The sequence below is a fragment of the Zosterops lateralis genome, assembly GCF_965231275.1.
Source record: "Zosterops lateralis genome assembly, chromosome: 33".
Classification (NCBI taxonomy): domain Eukaryota; kingdom Metazoa; phylum Chordata; class Aves; order Passeriformes; family Zosteropidae; genus Zosterops; species Zosterops lateralis.
Window position 1 is genome coordinate 3507260 of NC_139793.1, and position 17789 is coordinate 3525048.

The 17789-nt window shown below is 47.4% G+C and overlaps 1 protein-coding gene across 1 annotated transcript in view; it reads right to left on the reverse strand.

Annotated features, from left to right (window-relative positions):
• Nucleotides 1-17789, reverse strand: part of FLNA (filamin A) — a 105388-nt gene that overhangs the window by 31073 nt on the left and 56526 nt on the right. Inside the window, exons 28-34 of the mRNA XM_083881370.1 lie at nucleotides 15066-15255; nucleotides 11504-11527; nucleotides 7047-7294; nucleotides 5793-5895; nucleotides 3734-3874; nucleotides 2798-2926; nucleotides 696-869 (exon numbers count right to left, since the gene is read on the reverse strand). Coding sequence (XP_083737496.1) covers nucleotides 696-869; nucleotides 2798-2926; nucleotides 3734-3874; nucleotides 5793-5895; nucleotides 7047-7294; nucleotides 11504-11527; nucleotides 15066-15255 — 1009 coding nt within the window. The remainder of the gene's footprint in view (nucleotides 1-695; nucleotides 870-2797; nucleotides 2927-3733; nucleotides 3875-5792; nucleotides 5896-7046; nucleotides 7295-11503; nucleotides 11528-15065; nucleotides 15256-17789) is intronic.

Genomic DNA, 17789 nt, shown 5'->3' on the forward strand with positions numbered 1-17789 from the left:
GGGGTCACTGGGGTCACACAGAGGTCAATGAGCAGTCATTGAGGTCACCCAGGGGTCAGGGGGGTCACCCAGAGGTCAGTGTGGTCACCCAGGGAATGCTGGGGTCACCCAGGGGTCAGTGAGGTCAGTGAGGTCACCAAGGGGTCAATGAGGTCTTACAGGGGTCACCCAGGGGTCACTGTGGTCACCAAGGGGGTTTTGATTTTTTTAAGGGTTTTTTTTGGGGGGGTTTTTTACAGATTTTTGAGGGGTTTTGGGGGGTTTTTGGGTTCCTGGTGATCCTGGTGGTCGAGGGGCTCCCTGTGATGTGCCAGTGACCCCAGGGGGGTTTTTAATGGCTTTTTTTGGGGGGGGGGGGATTATGGGATTTTTGTGGTTTTTTCCTGGAATGTGGTTTTTTTATGGGATTTTTTTGGTTTTTTTCCCAGATTTTTGTGTTTTTATGGTATTTCTGGGGTTCCCCACCTGTGATCCTGGTGGTGAAGGGACTCCCATGATGTGCCAGTGACCCCAGGGCTGTTTCTCAGGTTTTTTTTTTTGGGTTTTTATAGGTTTTGGGGTTTTTTTTCCCAGATTTTTGTATTTTTAAGGGGATTTTTGATTTTTTTAATGGGATTTTGGGGGGTTTTTTTCCCGGATTTTTGTATTTTTAAGGGGATTTTGAGTTTTTTTATGGTATTTTTGATTTTTTTCACCTGTGATCCTGGCGGTGAAGGGGCTGCCAGCGATGTGCTTGTCGTTGTACTTGACGACGATGCCGTAGTCCCCGGGCAGGACGGGCAGGTAGGACACGGAGCACGTCCCGTCCCCGTTGTCCTGGCAGCTGATCTCCGCCTTGGACGGGCCCTCCACGGCCAGGGACAGGCCACCTGTGGGTGGGGACATGGGGACATGGGGACAGGTCAGGGACAGCCTGGGGACAGCCTGGGGACAGAGATGGTCCCTCCACGGCCAGGGACAGGCCACCTGTGGGTGGGGACATGGGGACAGGTCAGGGACAGCCTGGGGACAGCCTGGGGACAGTCTGGGGACAGGGACGGTCCCTCCACGGCCAGGGACAGGCCACCTGTGGGTGGGGACATGGGGACAGGGTTAGGGACAGCCTGGGGACAGCCTGGGGACAGGGACAGCCCTCCTGGGAACAGGGACATGGGACAGGGTTAGGGACAGCCTGGGAATGTCCCCAATGTCCCCACTGTCCCCAGTGTCCCCACCCTCTCCGGCGTCCTTGGTGCAGATGGTGAAAGTGGCCCAATGTCCCCAGTGTCCCCAATGTCCCCAATATCCCCAGTGTCCCCAGTGTCGCCAATGTCCCCAATGTCCCCCTGGTGTCCCCAATGTCCCCAGTGTCCCCACTGTCCCCAGTGTCCCCAGTGTCCCCAATGTCCCCAGTGTCCCCAGTGTCCCCAGTGTCCCCAATGTCCCCAATGTCCCCACTGTCCCCAATGTCCCCAGTGTCCCCACTGTCCCCAGTGTCCCCAATGTCCCCAATGTCCCCATGATGTCCCCAGTGTCCCCAGTGTCCCCAGTGTCCCCACTGTCCCCACTGTCCCCAATGTCCCCACTGTCGCCAATGTCCCCAGTGTCCCCAGTGTCCCCAGTGTCCTCAATGTCCCCACTGTCCCCAGTGTCCCCAGTGTCCCCAGTGTCCCCAGTGTCCCCAATGTCCCCACTGTCCCCAGTGTCCCCAGTGTCCCCAGTGTCCCCAGTGTCCCCAATGTCCCCACTGTCCCCAGTGTCCCCAGTGTCCCCAATGTCCCCACTGTCCCCAGTGTCCCCAGTGTCCCCAGTGTCCCCACTGTCCCCAGTGTCCCCAGTGTCCCCAATGTCCCCAATGTCCCCAGTGTCCCCAGTGTCCCCAATGTCCCCAATGTCCCCAGTGTCCCCACTGTCCCCAATGTCCCCAATGTCCCCACTGTCCCCAGTGTCCCCAATGTCCCCAGTGTCCCCACTGTCCCCAATGTCCCCAATGTCCCCACTGTCCCCAGTGTCCCCACTGTCCCCAGTGTCCCCAATGTCCCCAATGTCCCCAATGTCCCCAGTGTCCCCAGTGTCCCCAGTGTCCCCCTGGTGTCCCCAGTGTCCCCAATGTCCCCAATGTCCCCACTGTCCCCAGCGTCCCCAGTGTCCCCAATGTCCCCACTGTCCCCAATGTCCCCAGTGTCCCCAGTGTCCCCAATGTCCCCAGTGTCCCCCTGGTGTCCCCACCCTCTCCGGCGTCCTTGGTGCACACAGTGAAGGTGGCTCAATGTCCCCAATGTCCCCAATGTCCCCACTGTCCCCAGTGTCCCCAGTGTCCCCAGTGTCCCCACTGTCCCCAATGTCCCCAGTGTCCCCAATGTCCCCAGTGTCCCCAGTGTCCCCAGTGTCCCCAGTGTCCCCACTGTCCCCAATGTCCCCAGTGTCCCCAATGTCCCCAATGTCCCCACTGTCCCCAGTGTCCCCAGTGTCCCCACTGTCCCCAGTGTCCCCAATGTCCCCAGTGTCCCCACTGTCCCCAGTGTCCCCAGTGTCCCCAGTGTCCCCAGTGTCCCCAATGTCCCCAGTGTCCCCACTGTCCCCAGTGTCCCCAGTGTCCCCACTGTCCCCAGTGTCCCCAATGTCCCCAGTGTCCCCACTGTCCCCAGTGTCCCCAGTGTCCCCAGTGTCCCCAGTGTCCCCAGTGTCCCCAATGTCCCCAGTGTCCCCACTGTCCCCAGTGTCCCCAGTGTCCCCACTGTCCCCAGTGTCCCCAATGTCCCCAGTGTCCCCACTGTCCCCAGTGTCCCCAGTGTCCCCAGTGTCCCCAGTGTCCCACCCTCTCCGGCGTCCTTGGTGCAGACGGTGAACGTGGCCGGGCGGTTGACGGTGCCGTGGGTCAGGCCGGGCCCGTAGGCCGTGACGTGCCCACTGTTCACATAGTCCACGTAGAACTGCAGGGGGCTGCCTGGGGGGACACAAATGGGGACATTGAGGGGTCACGGGGTGTCCTGATGTCCCCACGGTGTCACCACATTGTCCCCAAATCTCCCATGGGGACAATGACCCCAAAAATCCTCCCCCAAAGTCACCCCTGTGTGACCCCCTGGAACTGCAGGGGCTGCCTGGGGGGACACAAATGGGGACACTGAGGGGTCACGGGGTGTCCTGATGTCCCCACAGTGTCCCCAAATCCCCCATGGGGACAATGACCCCAAAAAAACCCCGAAGTCACCCCTGTGTGACCCCCATAATTCACACAGAACTGCAGGGGCTGCCTGGGGGGACACAAATGGGGACACTGAGGGGTCACGGGGTGTCCTGATGTCCCCACATTGTCCCCAAATCCCCCACAGTGTCCCCAGATCCCCCATGGGGACAATGACCCCAAAAATCCCCCCCAAAATCCCCAAAATTCCCCAAAAAATCCCAAATTCCCACCAGGGCTGTGGATGCTGTCACATTTGATGTCCATCTCGTGCAGCCAAAATCCCCCCCAAAATTCACTCCTGGCTCTTCCCTGGGGTTTCCAACACCCCAAAAATCCCAAAAAATCCCCAAAATCCCCAAAAATCCCAAAAATCCCCCAAAAATCCCCCCAAAAAATCCCCAAAATGACCCAAAAAATCCCCTAAAAAAATCACCAAAATTCTCCAAAACTCCCCCCAAAACCCCCCAAAATGACCCCAAAAAATCCCAAAAAATTCCAAAAAATCCCAAATTCCCCCAAAATCCCAAAAAATCCCAAAAATCCCCCCAAATTCCCTATTTTTACCGGGGATGTGGATGCTGTCACACTTGATGTCCATCTCGTGCAGCCCGGCCTCGCTGGGGGCGAAGCGAACGGTCACCGTCCCGTCCTTGTTGTCCGTGATGTCTGGGGTGGCCACTTTACCTGAGGGCATCCTCACCTCACCTGGGCAGGGGGGAGACACACCTGGGTCACCTGGGGACACCTGGGTCACCTGGGGACACCTGGGACAGGTGGGGACACCTGGGAGAGTCAGGAGTGGCCACTTTACCTGAGGGCATCCTCACCTCACCTGTGGGGACACACCTGGGTCACCTGGGGACACACCTGGGACATTCTGGGGACACCTGGGACAGGTGGGAGGGGCTGGGGACACTTGGGGACACCTGGGAACACCTGGGGACACCTGGGGACACCTGGGACAGGTGGGACAGGTGGGGACACCTGGGATGGTCAGGGCAGTCAGGAGTGGCCACTTTACCTGAGGGCATCCTCACCTCACCTGTGGGGACACACCTGGGGTCACCTGGGGACACCTGGGGACACCTGGGGTCACTTGGGGTCACCTGGGGACACCTGTGAGGGTCAGGAGTGGCCACTTTACCTGAGGGCATCCTCACCTCACCTGTGGGGACACACCTGGGGTCACCTGGGGACACCTGGGGACACCTGGGGTCACTTGGGGTCACCTGGGGACACCTGTGAGGGTCAGGAGTGGCCACTTTACCTGAGGGCATCCTCACCTCACCTGTGGGGACACCTGGGTCACCTGGGGACACCTGGGGACACCTGGGGTTGCTTGGGGACACCTGGGACATCATGGGAGGGGCTGGGGACACTTAGGGACAGCTGGGGACACCTGGGACAGGTGGGGACACCTGGCACAGGTGGGGACAGCTGGGACAGGTGGGGATACTTGGGACACCTGGGGACACCTGGGAGGGTCAGGGGTGGCCACTTTACCTGAGGGCATCCTCACCTCACCTGTGGGGACACACCTGGGGACACCTGGGACAGTTGGGGACACCTGGGGACACCTGGGACATCCTGGGAGGGGCTGGGGACACCTGGGGTCACCTGGGAGGGACCTGAGAACACCTGATTTTCAGGTATTATTGGGCTGATTTTCAGGGATTTTTGGGCTGATTTTCAGGGATTTTTGGGCCGATTTTGGGCTGATTTTCACCTATTTTGGGGCAGATTTTGGGGTCATTTTCATTTATTTTGGGGGCCCATTTTCACCTATTTTTGGGCAGATTTTGGGCAGATTTTCACCTATTTTTGGGCAGATTTTGGGCAGATTTTCACCTATTTTTGGGCAGATTTTGGGCAGATTTTCACCTATTTTTGGGCAAATTTTGAGCTCATTTTCACCTATTTTTGGGGCTCATTTTCACGTATTTTGGGGCTGAATTTCACCTATTTTTGGGCCGATTTTGGGCAGATTTTCACCTATTTTTGGGGCCGATACTGGGCCGATTTTCACCTATTTTGGGGCTGATTTTGGGCAGATTTTCACCTATTTTTGGGCCGATTTTGGGCAGATTTTCACCTATTTTGGAGCCGATTTTGAGCAGATTTTCACCTATTTTTGGAGCCAATTTTGGGCAGATTTTCACCTATTTTGGGGCCGATTTTGGGCTCATTTTCACCTATTTTGGAGCCGATTTTCACCTATTTTGGAGCCGATTTTGGGCAGATTTTCACCTATTTTTGGGCCGATTTTGGGCTGATTTTCACCTATTTTGGGGCTGATTTTGGGCAGATTTTCACTTATTTTTGGGGCCCATTTTCACCTATTTTGGAGCTGATTTTGGGCAGATTTTCACCTATTTTTGGGGCTCATTTTCACCTATTTTTGGGCCAATTTTGGGCAGATTTTCACCTATTTTGGAGCCAATTTTGGGCAGATTTTCAGCTATTTTTGGGCAGATTTTGGGCAGATTTTCACCTATTTTTGGGCAGATTTTGGGCAGATTTTCAGCAAATTTTGGGCAGATTTTGGGCAGATTTTCACCTACTTTGGGGCAGATTTTGGGCAGATTTCCACCTATTTTTGGGCTGTTTGGGGCCCCCCTCTCACCCGTGATCTCGCCCTTTTTGATGGTGAAGGGGATGACCAGGTCGAAGGGTCGCAGTCCGGCCATGTCCAGCCCGTTGACCCCCAGCAGTGGCCGGTCCGTGGCCTGGGGGGGCACAAAAGGATCAACAAACCCCAAAAAACCCAAATTTCACCCCAAATCCTTTGGCTCTCCCCAGTTTTTACCCTTTTCTTCCTATTTTTCCCTGTTTTTTCCCTATTTTTTTCACTGTTTTCCCCATTTTTTTCCAATTTTCTTCCCATTTTTCTATTTTTCCCATTTTTTCCCCATTTTTCTCCATTTTCTTCTCATTTTCTCCCCATTTTTTCCCATTTTCTCCCCCTTTTCTCCCCATTTTTTTCCTGTTTTCTCCTCATTTTTTCCACGTTTTTTCCAATTTTTCCCCATTTTTTCAGCTGTTTTTTTCCCTGTTTTTTTCCCATTTTTTCCCTGTTTTTCCCCCATTTTTTCCCATTTTTTCCCCATTTTCTCCCCATTTTTCTCCCCATTTTCTCCTCATTTTTCCCCATTTTCTTCCCATTTTCTCTCCATTTCTCCCCATTTTTTCCCCATTTTTTCCCCATTTCCCCCCCATTTTTCTGCCCCTTTTCTCCCCATTTTCCCCCCATTTTTCTCCCCATTTCTTCCCATTTTCCCCCCATTTTCTCCTCATTTTTCCCCATTTTTCTTCCCATTTTCTCCCCATTTCTTCCCATTTTCCCCCCATTTTCTCCTCATTTTTCCCCATTTTTCTCCCCATTTTCTCTCCATTTCTCCCCATTTTCTTCTCATTTTCCCCCCATTTTTCTCCCCATTTTCTCCTCATTTCACCCCATTTTTTTCCATTTTTCCCCATTTTCACCCCATTTTTCCCCCATTTTCACCCCATAATTCCCATTTTCCCCCCATAATTCCCATTTTTCCGGGTGTCACTCACCATGACCTGGCAGGGGCAGTTGGGGATGTGCTCCCCCCCGAACCTGACACAGATCACGGATTTCCCCCCAGAATTCCCATTTTTTTCCCCATTTTCTCCTGGGTTTTTTCCCATTTTTTCCCATTTTTTTCCCATTTTCCCCCCATGTCACACTCACCATGACCTGGAAGGGGCTGTTGGGGATGTGCTCCCCACCGAACCTCACACAGATCACGGATTTCCCTCCAGAATTCCCATTTTTTCCCCCATTTCCCCCCATTTTTATGCTTTTTTTTTCCATTTTCCCCCCATAATTCCCATTTTTCCGGGTGTCACTCACCATGACCTGGAAGGGGCTGTTGGGGATGTGCTCCCCGCCGAAGCGGACACAGATGACGTATTTCCCGGGCTGCGGGGCCGTGTAGAAGATGTCGAAGGTGCCGTCGGGATTCTCCACCACGTCCACGTCCACCTCGGAGCCGTCGGGGGTGCAGACGGAGCACGTCACCTTCCCCTTCCCCGCCGCCTTGGCGTCCACCGTGATCAGTGTCTGCTCCCCCAGCTGGATGGTGGGGCCCAGCCCCGGCCCTGGAGGAGGTGAGGGGTCAGGACAAGGCCAGAAATCCCAAAACGGGACAAAGAAAACCGAAACGGGGCCGTGAAACTTAAAATTGGGGTTGGGAAAGCCAAAATGGGACAAAGAAAACCAAAATGGGACCAGGGAAACCAAAATGGGGCCAGGAATGACAAAACGGGGCCAAGGAAAGCCAAAATTGGGGCCAGGAAACTCAAAATGGGACCAGGAATGGCAAAAATGGGACTGGGAAACCAAAACGGGACAAAGAAAACCAAAACGGGGCCATGAAACTTAAAATGGGATTGGGAAACCCAAAATGGGACAAAGAAAACCAAAACGGGACTGGGAGAGCCAAAACGGGACCTTGAACACTAAAATGGGACCAGGGAACCCGAAATGGGATAAAGAAAACCAAAACGGGACAGGGAAAACCAAAAGGGGACAAAGAAAACCAAAATGGGGCCAAGGAAAGCCAAAACGGGGCCATAAAATTTGAAATTGGGGTTGGGAAAGCCAAAATGGGGCCGGGAAAGTCAAAACGGGAGCAGGGAACTCAAATTGGGGCCAGAAATCCCAAAATGGGACCAGGAATGGCAAAAATGGGACTGGGAAACCAAAATGGGGCCAGGAAACTCCAAAAATGGGGCCAAGGAAACCAAAACGGGACAAAGAAAACCAAAACGGGGCCAGGAAACTCCAAATGGGGCCAGAAATCCCAAAATGGGACCAGGAATGGCAAAAATGGGACTGGGAAACCAAAATGGGACAAAGGAAATCAAAATGGGACAAAGGAAACCAAAATGGGACAAAGGAAACCAAAATGGGGCCAAGGAAAGCCAAAATGGGACCAGGGAACTCAAAATGGGGCCAAGGAAAACCAAAACGGGACAAAGAAAAACAAAAGGGGATAAAGAACCAAAATGAAACCAGGAATCCCAAAATGGGACCAGGAATGGCAAAAATGGGGCTGGGAAACCAAAACGGGACAAAGAAAATCAAAATGGGGCCAGGGAACTCAAAATGGGGCCAAGGAAAGTCAAAATGGGGCTGGAAGACCCAAAATGGGACCAGAAAACCCAAATGGGACAAAGAAAACTCAAATGGGATAAAGAAAACCAAAATGAGACAAGGAAAGCCAAAACGGGACAAGGAAAGCCAAAATGGGACCAGAAAGGGCAAAATGGGGCCGAAGAAAACCAAAACGGGGCCAAGAAAACCAAAACGGGGCCAAGAAAACCAAAACGGGGCCAAGAAAACCAAAACGGGACAAAGAAAACCAAAATGGGGCCAGGGAACGCCAAAATGGGACCTTGAACACCAAAATGGGATAAAGAAAACCAAAACGGGACAAAGAAAATCAAAATGGGACCGGGAATCCCAAAATGGGATCAGAAAGGGCAAAATGGGGCCAAAGAAAACCAAAACGGGGCCAAGAAACCCAAAACGGGACAAGGAAACCCAAAACAGGGACGGGGAACCCAAAATGGGATGGAAAAAAACCAAAACGAGGCCAAGGAAAGCCAAAATGGGGCCAGGGAACCCAAAACAGGACCCTGAACACTAAAAAGGGACCAGGAATGGAAAACGGGACCAGGAAACACAAAACGGGGCCAGAAAACTTAAAATTGGGGTTGGGAAACCCAAAACGGGACAAAGAAAACCAAAAACGGGGCCAAGGAAACCCAAAATGGGACATGAAATCCCAAAACGGGGCCGGGAAACCCAAAACGGGGCCAGAAAACCCAAAACAAGACAAAGAAAACTGAAAATGGGGCCAAGGAAACCCAAAATGGGGCCGGGAAACACAAAACGGGACAAAGAAAACCCAAAACGGGACAAAGAAAACCGAAACAGGAACAGGAATCCTAAAATGGGGCCAGAGAAACCCAAAATGGGATAAAGAAAACCAAAACGGGACAAAGAAAAGTTCAGTTTTGGGGTGCAAATGGAGGTTCAATTTTGGGGTACAAAGGGGGGATTATATTAAATTTTGGGACACAAAAGTGAGGATTATATTAAATTTTAGGACACAAAGGGGGGAATTGGGAATTTTGGGGTACAAAGGGGGGGTTTGTATTAAATTTTGGGGTACAAAGGGGGGGATTATATTAAATTTTAGGGTACAAAAGTGAGGATTATATTAAATTTTGGGACACAAAGGATGGATTATATTAAATTTTGGGGTACAAAGGGGGGATTATATTAAATTTTGGGACACAAAGGGGGGATTATATTAAATTTTGGGGTACAAAAGAGGGATTGTATTAAATTTTGGGGTACAAAAGTGAGGATTGTATTAAATTTTGGGGTACAAAGGGGGGATTGTATTAAATTTTGGGACACAAAAGTGAGGATTATATTAAATTTTGGGACACAAAAGGGAGGTTTATATTAAATTTTGGGATACAAAAGTGGGTTTATATTAAATTTTAGGACACAAAGGGAGGAATTGGGAATTTTGGGACACAAAGGGGGATTATATTAAATTTTGGGGCACAAAAGTGAGGATTGTATTAAATTTTGGGGTACAAAGGGGGATTATATTAAATTTTGGGGTACAAAGGGGGATTATATTAAATTTTGGGGTACAAAGGATGGATTATATTAAATTTTGGGACACAAAGGGGGGATTATATTAAATTTTGGGACACAAAAGTGAGGATTATATTAAATTTTGGGACACAAAGGGGGGATTATATTAAATTTTGGGGTACAAAAGTGGGTTTATATTAAATTTTGGGACACAAAGGGAGGAATTGGAATTTTGGGGTACAAAGTGGGGATGGTATTAAATTTTGGGGTACAAAAGGGAGGATTATATTAAATTTTGGGGTACAAAAGGGAGGATTATATTAAATTTTGGGACACAAAAGGGGGGTTTATATTAAATTTTGGGACACAAAAGGGAGGTTTATATTAAATTTTGGGATACAAAAGTGGGTTTATATTAAATTTTGGGATACAAAGGGGGGAATTGGGAATTTTGGGACACAAAGGGGGGGATTATATTAAATTTTGGGGTACAAAAGTGGGTTTATATTAAATTTTAGGACACAAAGGGAGGAATTGGGAATTTTGGGACACAAAGGGGGATTATATTAAATTTTGAGGCACAAAGGGAGGATTATATTAAATTTTGGGGTACAAAAGTGGGTTTATATTAAATTTTGTGACACAAAAGAGAGGTTTATATTAAATTTTGGGGTACAAAAGTGAGTTTATATTAAATTTTAGGACACAAAGGGAGGAATTGGGAATTTTGGGACACAAAGCGGGGGATTATATTAAATTTTGGGACACAAAGGGGGATTATATTAAATTTTGGGACACAAAGGGGGGAGATTATATTAAATTTTGGGACACAAAAGGAGGTTTATATTAAATTTTGGGGTACAAAAGTGGGTTTATATTAAATTTTAGGACACAAAGGGGGGAATTGGGAATTTTGGGGTACAAAAGGGAGGATTATATTAAATTTTGGGACACAAAAGTGGGTTTATATTAAATTTTGGGACACAAAGGGGAGGTTTATATTAAATTTTGGGACACAAAAGTGGGTTTATATTAAATTTTAGGACACAAAGGGGGGAATTGGGAATTTTGGGGTACAAAGGGGGGGATTATATTAAATTTTGGGACACAAAAGGGAGGTTTATATTAAATTTTGGGGTACAAAGGGGAGGATTATATTAAATTTTGGGGTACAAAGGGAGGATTATATTAAATTTTGGGGTACAAAAGTGGGGTTATATTAAATTTTGGGGTGCAAAGGGGGGGGTTATATTAAATTTTGGGGCACGAAGGGGGGATTATATTAAATTTTGGGACACAAAAGAGAGGTTTATATTAAATTTTGGGACACAAAAGTGGGTTTATATTAAATTTTGGGACACAAAAGTGAGTTTATATTAAATTTTAGGACACAAAGGGGGGAATTGGGAATTTTGGGACACAAAGGGGGGGATTATATTAAATTTTGGGGTACAAAAGTGGGATTATATTAAATTTTGGGGTACAAAAGTGGATTTATATTAAATTTTGGGACACAAAAGGGAGGTTTATATTAAATTTTGGGGTACAAAAGTGGGTTTATATTAAATTTTGGGGTACAAAGGGGAGGTTTATATTAAATTTTAGGACACAAAGGGGGGAATTGTGAATTTTGGGGCGCAGAGGGGGGTCTCAGCCATGCTCCCCACCCCCCCAAGGCGTGCTCTTACCTAAGCCGTGACCTCCGATGGAAACTACAGCGTGAACAAAGAGGGGGAAAAGGTGAAATTTGGGGCGGTGGGCGCGGGGGGAGGGGTGGCCGTGGGGGGGGTGGGGGGTGGGCAGAGAAGCAAAGAAATCCAGTGAGACACAGCGTGAGACCCCCAAAAATCCCCCCAAATTCACCCCAAAAATTCCCTTTTCCCGTTAGTGATGAGGTTGTGTTGTGTGTCCCCCCCGGTGCTGAAATGGTTTGTCCCATTTTTGACTGGGGTGGGATTATTCCATTATTATTTTAGGGGGATTTTTCCTATCTTTGAGCTGTTTATTCCCATTTTAAGGGTGTTTTATCCCATTTTTGAGATTTTTTTTTTTCCCCCATTTTTGAGATTTTTTTTCCCCATTTTTGAGATTTTTTTCCCCCATTTTTGAGATATTTTTTTCCCCATTTTTGACGCATTTTTTCCCATTTTCGAGGCATTTTCTTCCATTTTGGGGGTATTTTTTTCCCCATTTTAAGGGCGTTTTTTTCCCATTTTTGAGGAGTTTTTTTCCCATTTTCAAGGCATTTTTTCCTATTTTAGGGGCGGTTTTTTTCCCATTTTAGGGGTGTTTTTTCCCATTTTCAAGCTGTTTTTCCCTATTTTTGAGGGGTTTTTTTCCCAATTTTAAGGCATTTTTTCCTATTTTAAGGTGGTTTTTTTCCCCCATTTTTAAGGTGTTTTTCCCCATTTTTAAGCTGTTTTCTCCCATTTTCAAGACATTTTTTCCTATTTTAGGGGCGTTATTTCCCATTTTTGAGCTGGTTTTTTTCCCATTTTTGAGCCGTTTTTTCCCATTTTTGAGCTGGTTTTTTTTCCCCATTTTTCAGCTGTTTTTTCCCATTTTTGAACCGTTTTTCCCCATTTTTGAGGAGTTTTTTTCCCCATTTTCGCTGCATTTTTTCCCCTATTTTTACCGCTTTTTTTCCCCATTTTCGAGATTTTTTTCCCCATTTTAGGGGTGTTTTTTTCCCATTTTTGAGGCATTTTTTTTTCCTATTTTAGGGGTGTTTTTTTCCCATTTTTGAGCTGTTTTTCCCTATTTTTGAGGCATTTTCCACAATTTTAAGGCGTTTTTTCCCATTTTTGAGGTGGCTTTTTTTCCCCATTTTTGAGCTGTTTTTTTCCATTTTCAAGGTGTTTTTTTCCCAATTTTCAAGGCATTTTTTCCTATTTTAGGGGTGTCTTTTCCCCATTTTCGAGGCTTTTTTCCCCCATTTTTGAGATGTTTTTTTCCCCATTTTTGAACCTTTTTCCCCCATTTTTGAGCTGTTTTTTCCCCATTTTGAGCTGGTTTTTTTTCCCATTTTAGGGGTGTTTTATCCCATTTTTGAGGAGTTTTTTTCCCATTTTCGAGGGGTTTTTTCCCATTTCAGGGGTGTTTTTCCCCCATTTTTGAACCGTTTTCCCCCATTTTTCAGCTGTTTTTTTCCATTTTCAAGGTGTTTTTTCCCCATTTTCGAGGCTTTTTTCCCCCATTTTTGAGATTTTTTTTCCCTGTTTTTGAGCTGTTTTTTCCCATTTTTCAGCTGTTTTTTCCCATTTTTCAGCTGTTTTTTCCCATTTTTGAGCTGTTTTTTCCCCCATTTTTGAGCTTTTTTTTCCCATTTTTGAGCTTTTTTTTCCCCATTTTTGAGCCCTTTTTTCCCATTTTGGGGACATTTTTTCCCATTTTCGAGGCATTTTTTCCTCATTTTAGAGGTGTTTTCTTTCCCCATTTTTGAGCTGTTTTTTCCCCATTTTTGAGCGCTTTTTTTCCCCATTTTTGAGATGCTTTCTCTCCATTTTTGAGCTGTTTTTCCCCATTTTTGAGCTGTTTTCTCCCATTTTAGAGTAACTTTTTCCCATTTTTGGGAGTTTTTTTCCCCCCATTTTCGAGGGTTTTTCCCCCCATTTTAGGGCTGTTTTTTCCCTTTTTTAGGGGCATTTTCTCCCATTTTTTCCCCATTTTCAAGGCGTTTTCTCCCATTTTTGGGACATTTTTTCCCATTTTAGGGGTGTTTTTTTTCCCCATTTTTGAGCTGTTTTTTCCCCGTTTTCATCGCATTTTTCCCCATTTTTGAGGCAGGTTTTTTTCCCATTTTTGCCGCATTTTTCCCCATTTTTGCTGCATTTTTCCCCATTTTCAAGGCGTTTTTTCCCATTTTAGGGGCATTTTCTCCCATTTTCCCCCCATTTTCAATGAGTTTTTTTTCCCATTTTGGGGGCATTTTTTCCCCCCATTTTAGGGCTGTTTTTCCCCTTTTTAGGGGCATTTTCTCCCATTTTTCCCCATTTTCAAGGAGTTTTTCTCCCATTTTGGGGACATTTTTTCCCCATTTTTGAGGCGGGTTTTTTTCCCATTTTAGGGGCGTATTTTTCCCATTTTTGAGCTGTTTTTTCCCCATTTTTGTCACATTTTTCCCCATTTTTGAGGTGTGTTTTTTTTCCCATTTTTGAGGCGTTTTTTCCCATTTTTGCTGCATTTTTCCCCATTTTCAAGGCGTTTTTTCCCATTTTAGGGGCATTTTCTCCCATTTTTCCCCCATTTTCAATGATTTTTTTTCCCATTTTGGGGGCATTTTTTCCCCCCATTTTAGGGCTGTTTTTCCCCTTTTTAGGGGCATTTTCTCCCATTTTTTCCCCATTTTCAATGAGTTTTTCTCCCATTTTGGCGACATTTTTCCCCATTTTTGAGGCGGTTTTTTTTCCCATTTTAGGGGCGTATTTTTCCCATTTTTGAGTTGTTTTTTCCCCATTTTCGTCACATTTTTCCCCATTTTTGAGGTGTGTTTTTTTTCCCATTTTTGAGGGGCTTTTTCCCATTTTTGCCGCATTTTTCCCCATTTTTACTGCATCTTTCCCCATTTTCAAGGCGTTTTTTCCCATTTTAGGGGCATTTTCTCCCATTTTTTCCCCATTTTCAAGGAGCTTTTCTCCCATTTTGGGGACATTTTTTCCCCATTTTTGAGGCGGGTTTTTTCCCATTTTCGAGGCGTATTTTTCCCATTTTTGAGTTGTTTTTTCCCCATTTTCGTCACATTTTTCCCCATTGTTGAGGGGTGTTTTTTTTCCCATTTTTGAGGCGTTTTTCCCCATTTTTGCTGCATTTTTCCCCATTTTTGCTGCATTTTTCCCCATTTTTGCTGCATTTTTCCCCGTTTTCAAGGCGTTTTTTCCCATTTTAGGGGCATTTTCTCCCTTTTTTTCCCCATTTTCAAGGAGTTTTTCTCCCATTTTGGGGACATTTTTTCCCCATTTTTGAGGCGGGTTTTTTTCCCATTTTAGGGGCGTATTTTTCCCATTTTTGAGGTGTGTTTTTTTCCCATTTTTGAGTTGTTTTTTTCCCATTTTAGGGGCGTATTTTTCCCCATTTTCAAGGCGTTTTTTCCCATTTTCGAGGCGTTTTCTCCCATTTTTTCCCCATTTTCTCCCATTTCCCCCCCGTTTTCTCCCATTTTCATGCAATTTTCCCCATTTTCCCCCCATTTTCAAGGCATTTTCTCCCATTTTCATGCAATTTTCCCCAGTTCTCCCCCGTTTTTTGGCTCACCGGTGACGGTGCACTTGCTGGCGTCGCCGGTGGGGACGGCGCGGATCCGGTACGGGGAGTAGGGAATCTCGTCGCCGCCGTATTTGATGAGGATGGTGTATCGGCCCGTCATGTCGGGCACGTACGACACCGTGTACGTCCCGTCCTCGTTGTCCCGGATCGACGCCTTCTTGGGCTTGCCCTCGGGGTCCTGGGGGGAAAAATGGGAATTTTGGGTGGAAAAATGGGAGTTTTGGTGGTTGGGAAAAGGAAAAATGGGAGTTTTGGTGGTTGGGAGACAGAAAAATGGGAATTTTGGGTGGAAAAATGGGAGTTTTGGTGGTTGGGAGACAGAAAAATGGGAATTTTGGGTGGAAAAATGGGAATTTTGGTGGTTGGGAGGGGGAAAAATGGGAGTTTTGGTGGTTGGGAGACAGAAAAATGGGAATTTTGGGTGGAAAAATGGGAGTTTTGGTGGTTGGGAGACGGAAAAATGGGAGTTTTGGGTGGAAAAATGGGAGTTTTGGGTGGAAAAATGGGAGTTTTGGTGGTTGGGAGACGGAAAAATGGGAATTTTGGTGGAAAAATGGGAATTTTGGGTGGAAAAATGGGAGTTTTGGGTGGAAAAATGGGAGTTTTGGTGGTTGGGAGACGGAAAAATGGGAATTTTGGTGGAAAAATGGGAATTTTGGGTGGAAAAATGGGAGTTTTGGTGGTTGGGAGACAGAAAAATGGGAATTTTGGTGGAAAAATGGGAATTTTGGTGGTTGGGAGACGGAAAAATGGGAATTTTGGTGGAAAAATGGGAATTTTGGGGGTTGGGAGGGGGAAAAATAGGGATTTTGGCCATTAATGAGGTGAGAATGGGGATTTTGGAGAGTTTTGGGGTCTAAAGTTGGATTTAAGGGGTGGGAAAAAGGATCCCAGGTGGGCTCAGGCTTTCTTGGGTTTTCCTTCGGGGTCCTGAGGGGGGAAAATGGGGATTTTGGTGGTTGGGAGGTGGAAAAATGGGAATTTTGAGGTTTGGGGTTTCTTTAGGGCTGGGAAAAAGGATCCCAAATCTCCTGGCTGCGATTTCCTCTCTCGACACCAAATGAATCCACACCAAACCCCCCCAAAAACCCCCAAAAAAACCCATTTCTGACCGTGATCTGCACGGCCAGCAGCCCCTCGACCCCCCAAAAACCCCCAGAACCCCCCGAAAAAAACCTGAAAACCCCCAAAACCCCCAATAAATCTCCCAAACCCCCCCTAAAACTCTCAAAAAAAAAAAAACAACCCCAAAAAAACCCTTTTCTCACCATAATCTCCATGGCCAGCAGCCCCTTGCCGGCGTTCCCTTCCAAACCTCCAACCAAGACCTTCCCCACCACCCTCCCACCACCCCGAAACTCCCCAAAAACTCCCCAAAATCCCCAAAAAACCCACCAAAACCCCCCCAAAAACAAAAAAAAAAAACATTTCTGACCGTGATCTGCACAACCGGCAGCCCCTAGACCCCCCAAAATCCCCCAAAACCCCCCGAAATCCCAAAAAAACCCCCAAAAATCCCAAAAATCCCCAAAAAACCCCCATGTTCTGACCATGATCTGCACAACCGGCAGCCCCTTGATCCCCCCAAAATCCCCCAAAACCCCCCAAAAACCCAAAAAATCCCAAAAAAACCCAAAAAAACCCCAAAAACCCCATTTCTCACGGTAATTTGCACGGCCAGCAGCCCCTCGACCCCCCAAAAACCCCCCAAAACCCCCAAAACCCCCTCAAACCTCCAACCAACACCTTCCCACCACTCCCACCACCCCCAAAACCGCCCAAAATCCTAAAAAAAACCTCAAAACCCCCCAAAAAACCCCAAATCCCCAAAACTCATCCCCTTGGCCCTCCCAAACCCCATTTCCGACCGTAATCTGCACAACGAGCAGCCCCTTGATCCCCCCAAAACCCCCCAAAAAAACCCAAAAACCCCCAAAACCCCCAATAAATCCCCCAAAACTCCCCAAAAATCCAAAAAAACATAAAAAACCCCCCCATTTCTGACCATGATCTGCACGGCCAGCAGCCCCTCGATCCCCCAAAATCCCCCAAAACCCCCCGAAAAAAACCCGAAAATCCCCAAAACCCCCAATAAATCCCCCAAAACTCCCCAAACCCCCCCAAAAACTCCCCAAACCCCCTGAAAAACCAAAAAAACCCCCCATTTCTCACTGTGATCTGCACAACGAGCAGCCCCTCGACCCCCTAAAATCCCCCAAAACCCCCCCAAAAAAGCCTGAAAACCCCCAAAACCCCCAATAAATCCCCAAAATCCCCCCAAACTTCCCCAAACCCCCCTAAAAAACTTCCAAAAATAAAAGAAAAAAAAAACCAAAAAAACCCCATTTCTCATCTTAATCTGCACAATGAGCATCCCTTTGACCCCCCAAAAACCCCCCCAAAAAACCCGAAAACCCCCAATAAATCCCCCAAAACCCCCCAAAATCCCAAAAAAACCCCCAAAAAACCCAAAAAAAATCAAAAATCCACAAAAAAAACCCCAATTTCTGACCGTAATTTGCACGGCCAGCAGCCCCTCAACCCCCCCAAAACGCCCAAAAACCCCCCAAAACCCCCTCAAATCCTGCAAACCCCCCCAAAACCCCCAAAACTCCCAAAAATCGCCAAAAAAACCCCCAAAAAAGCGATTTCTCACTGTAATTTGCACGGCCAGCAGCCCTTCAACCCCCCCAAAACCCCCCAAAAACCCCC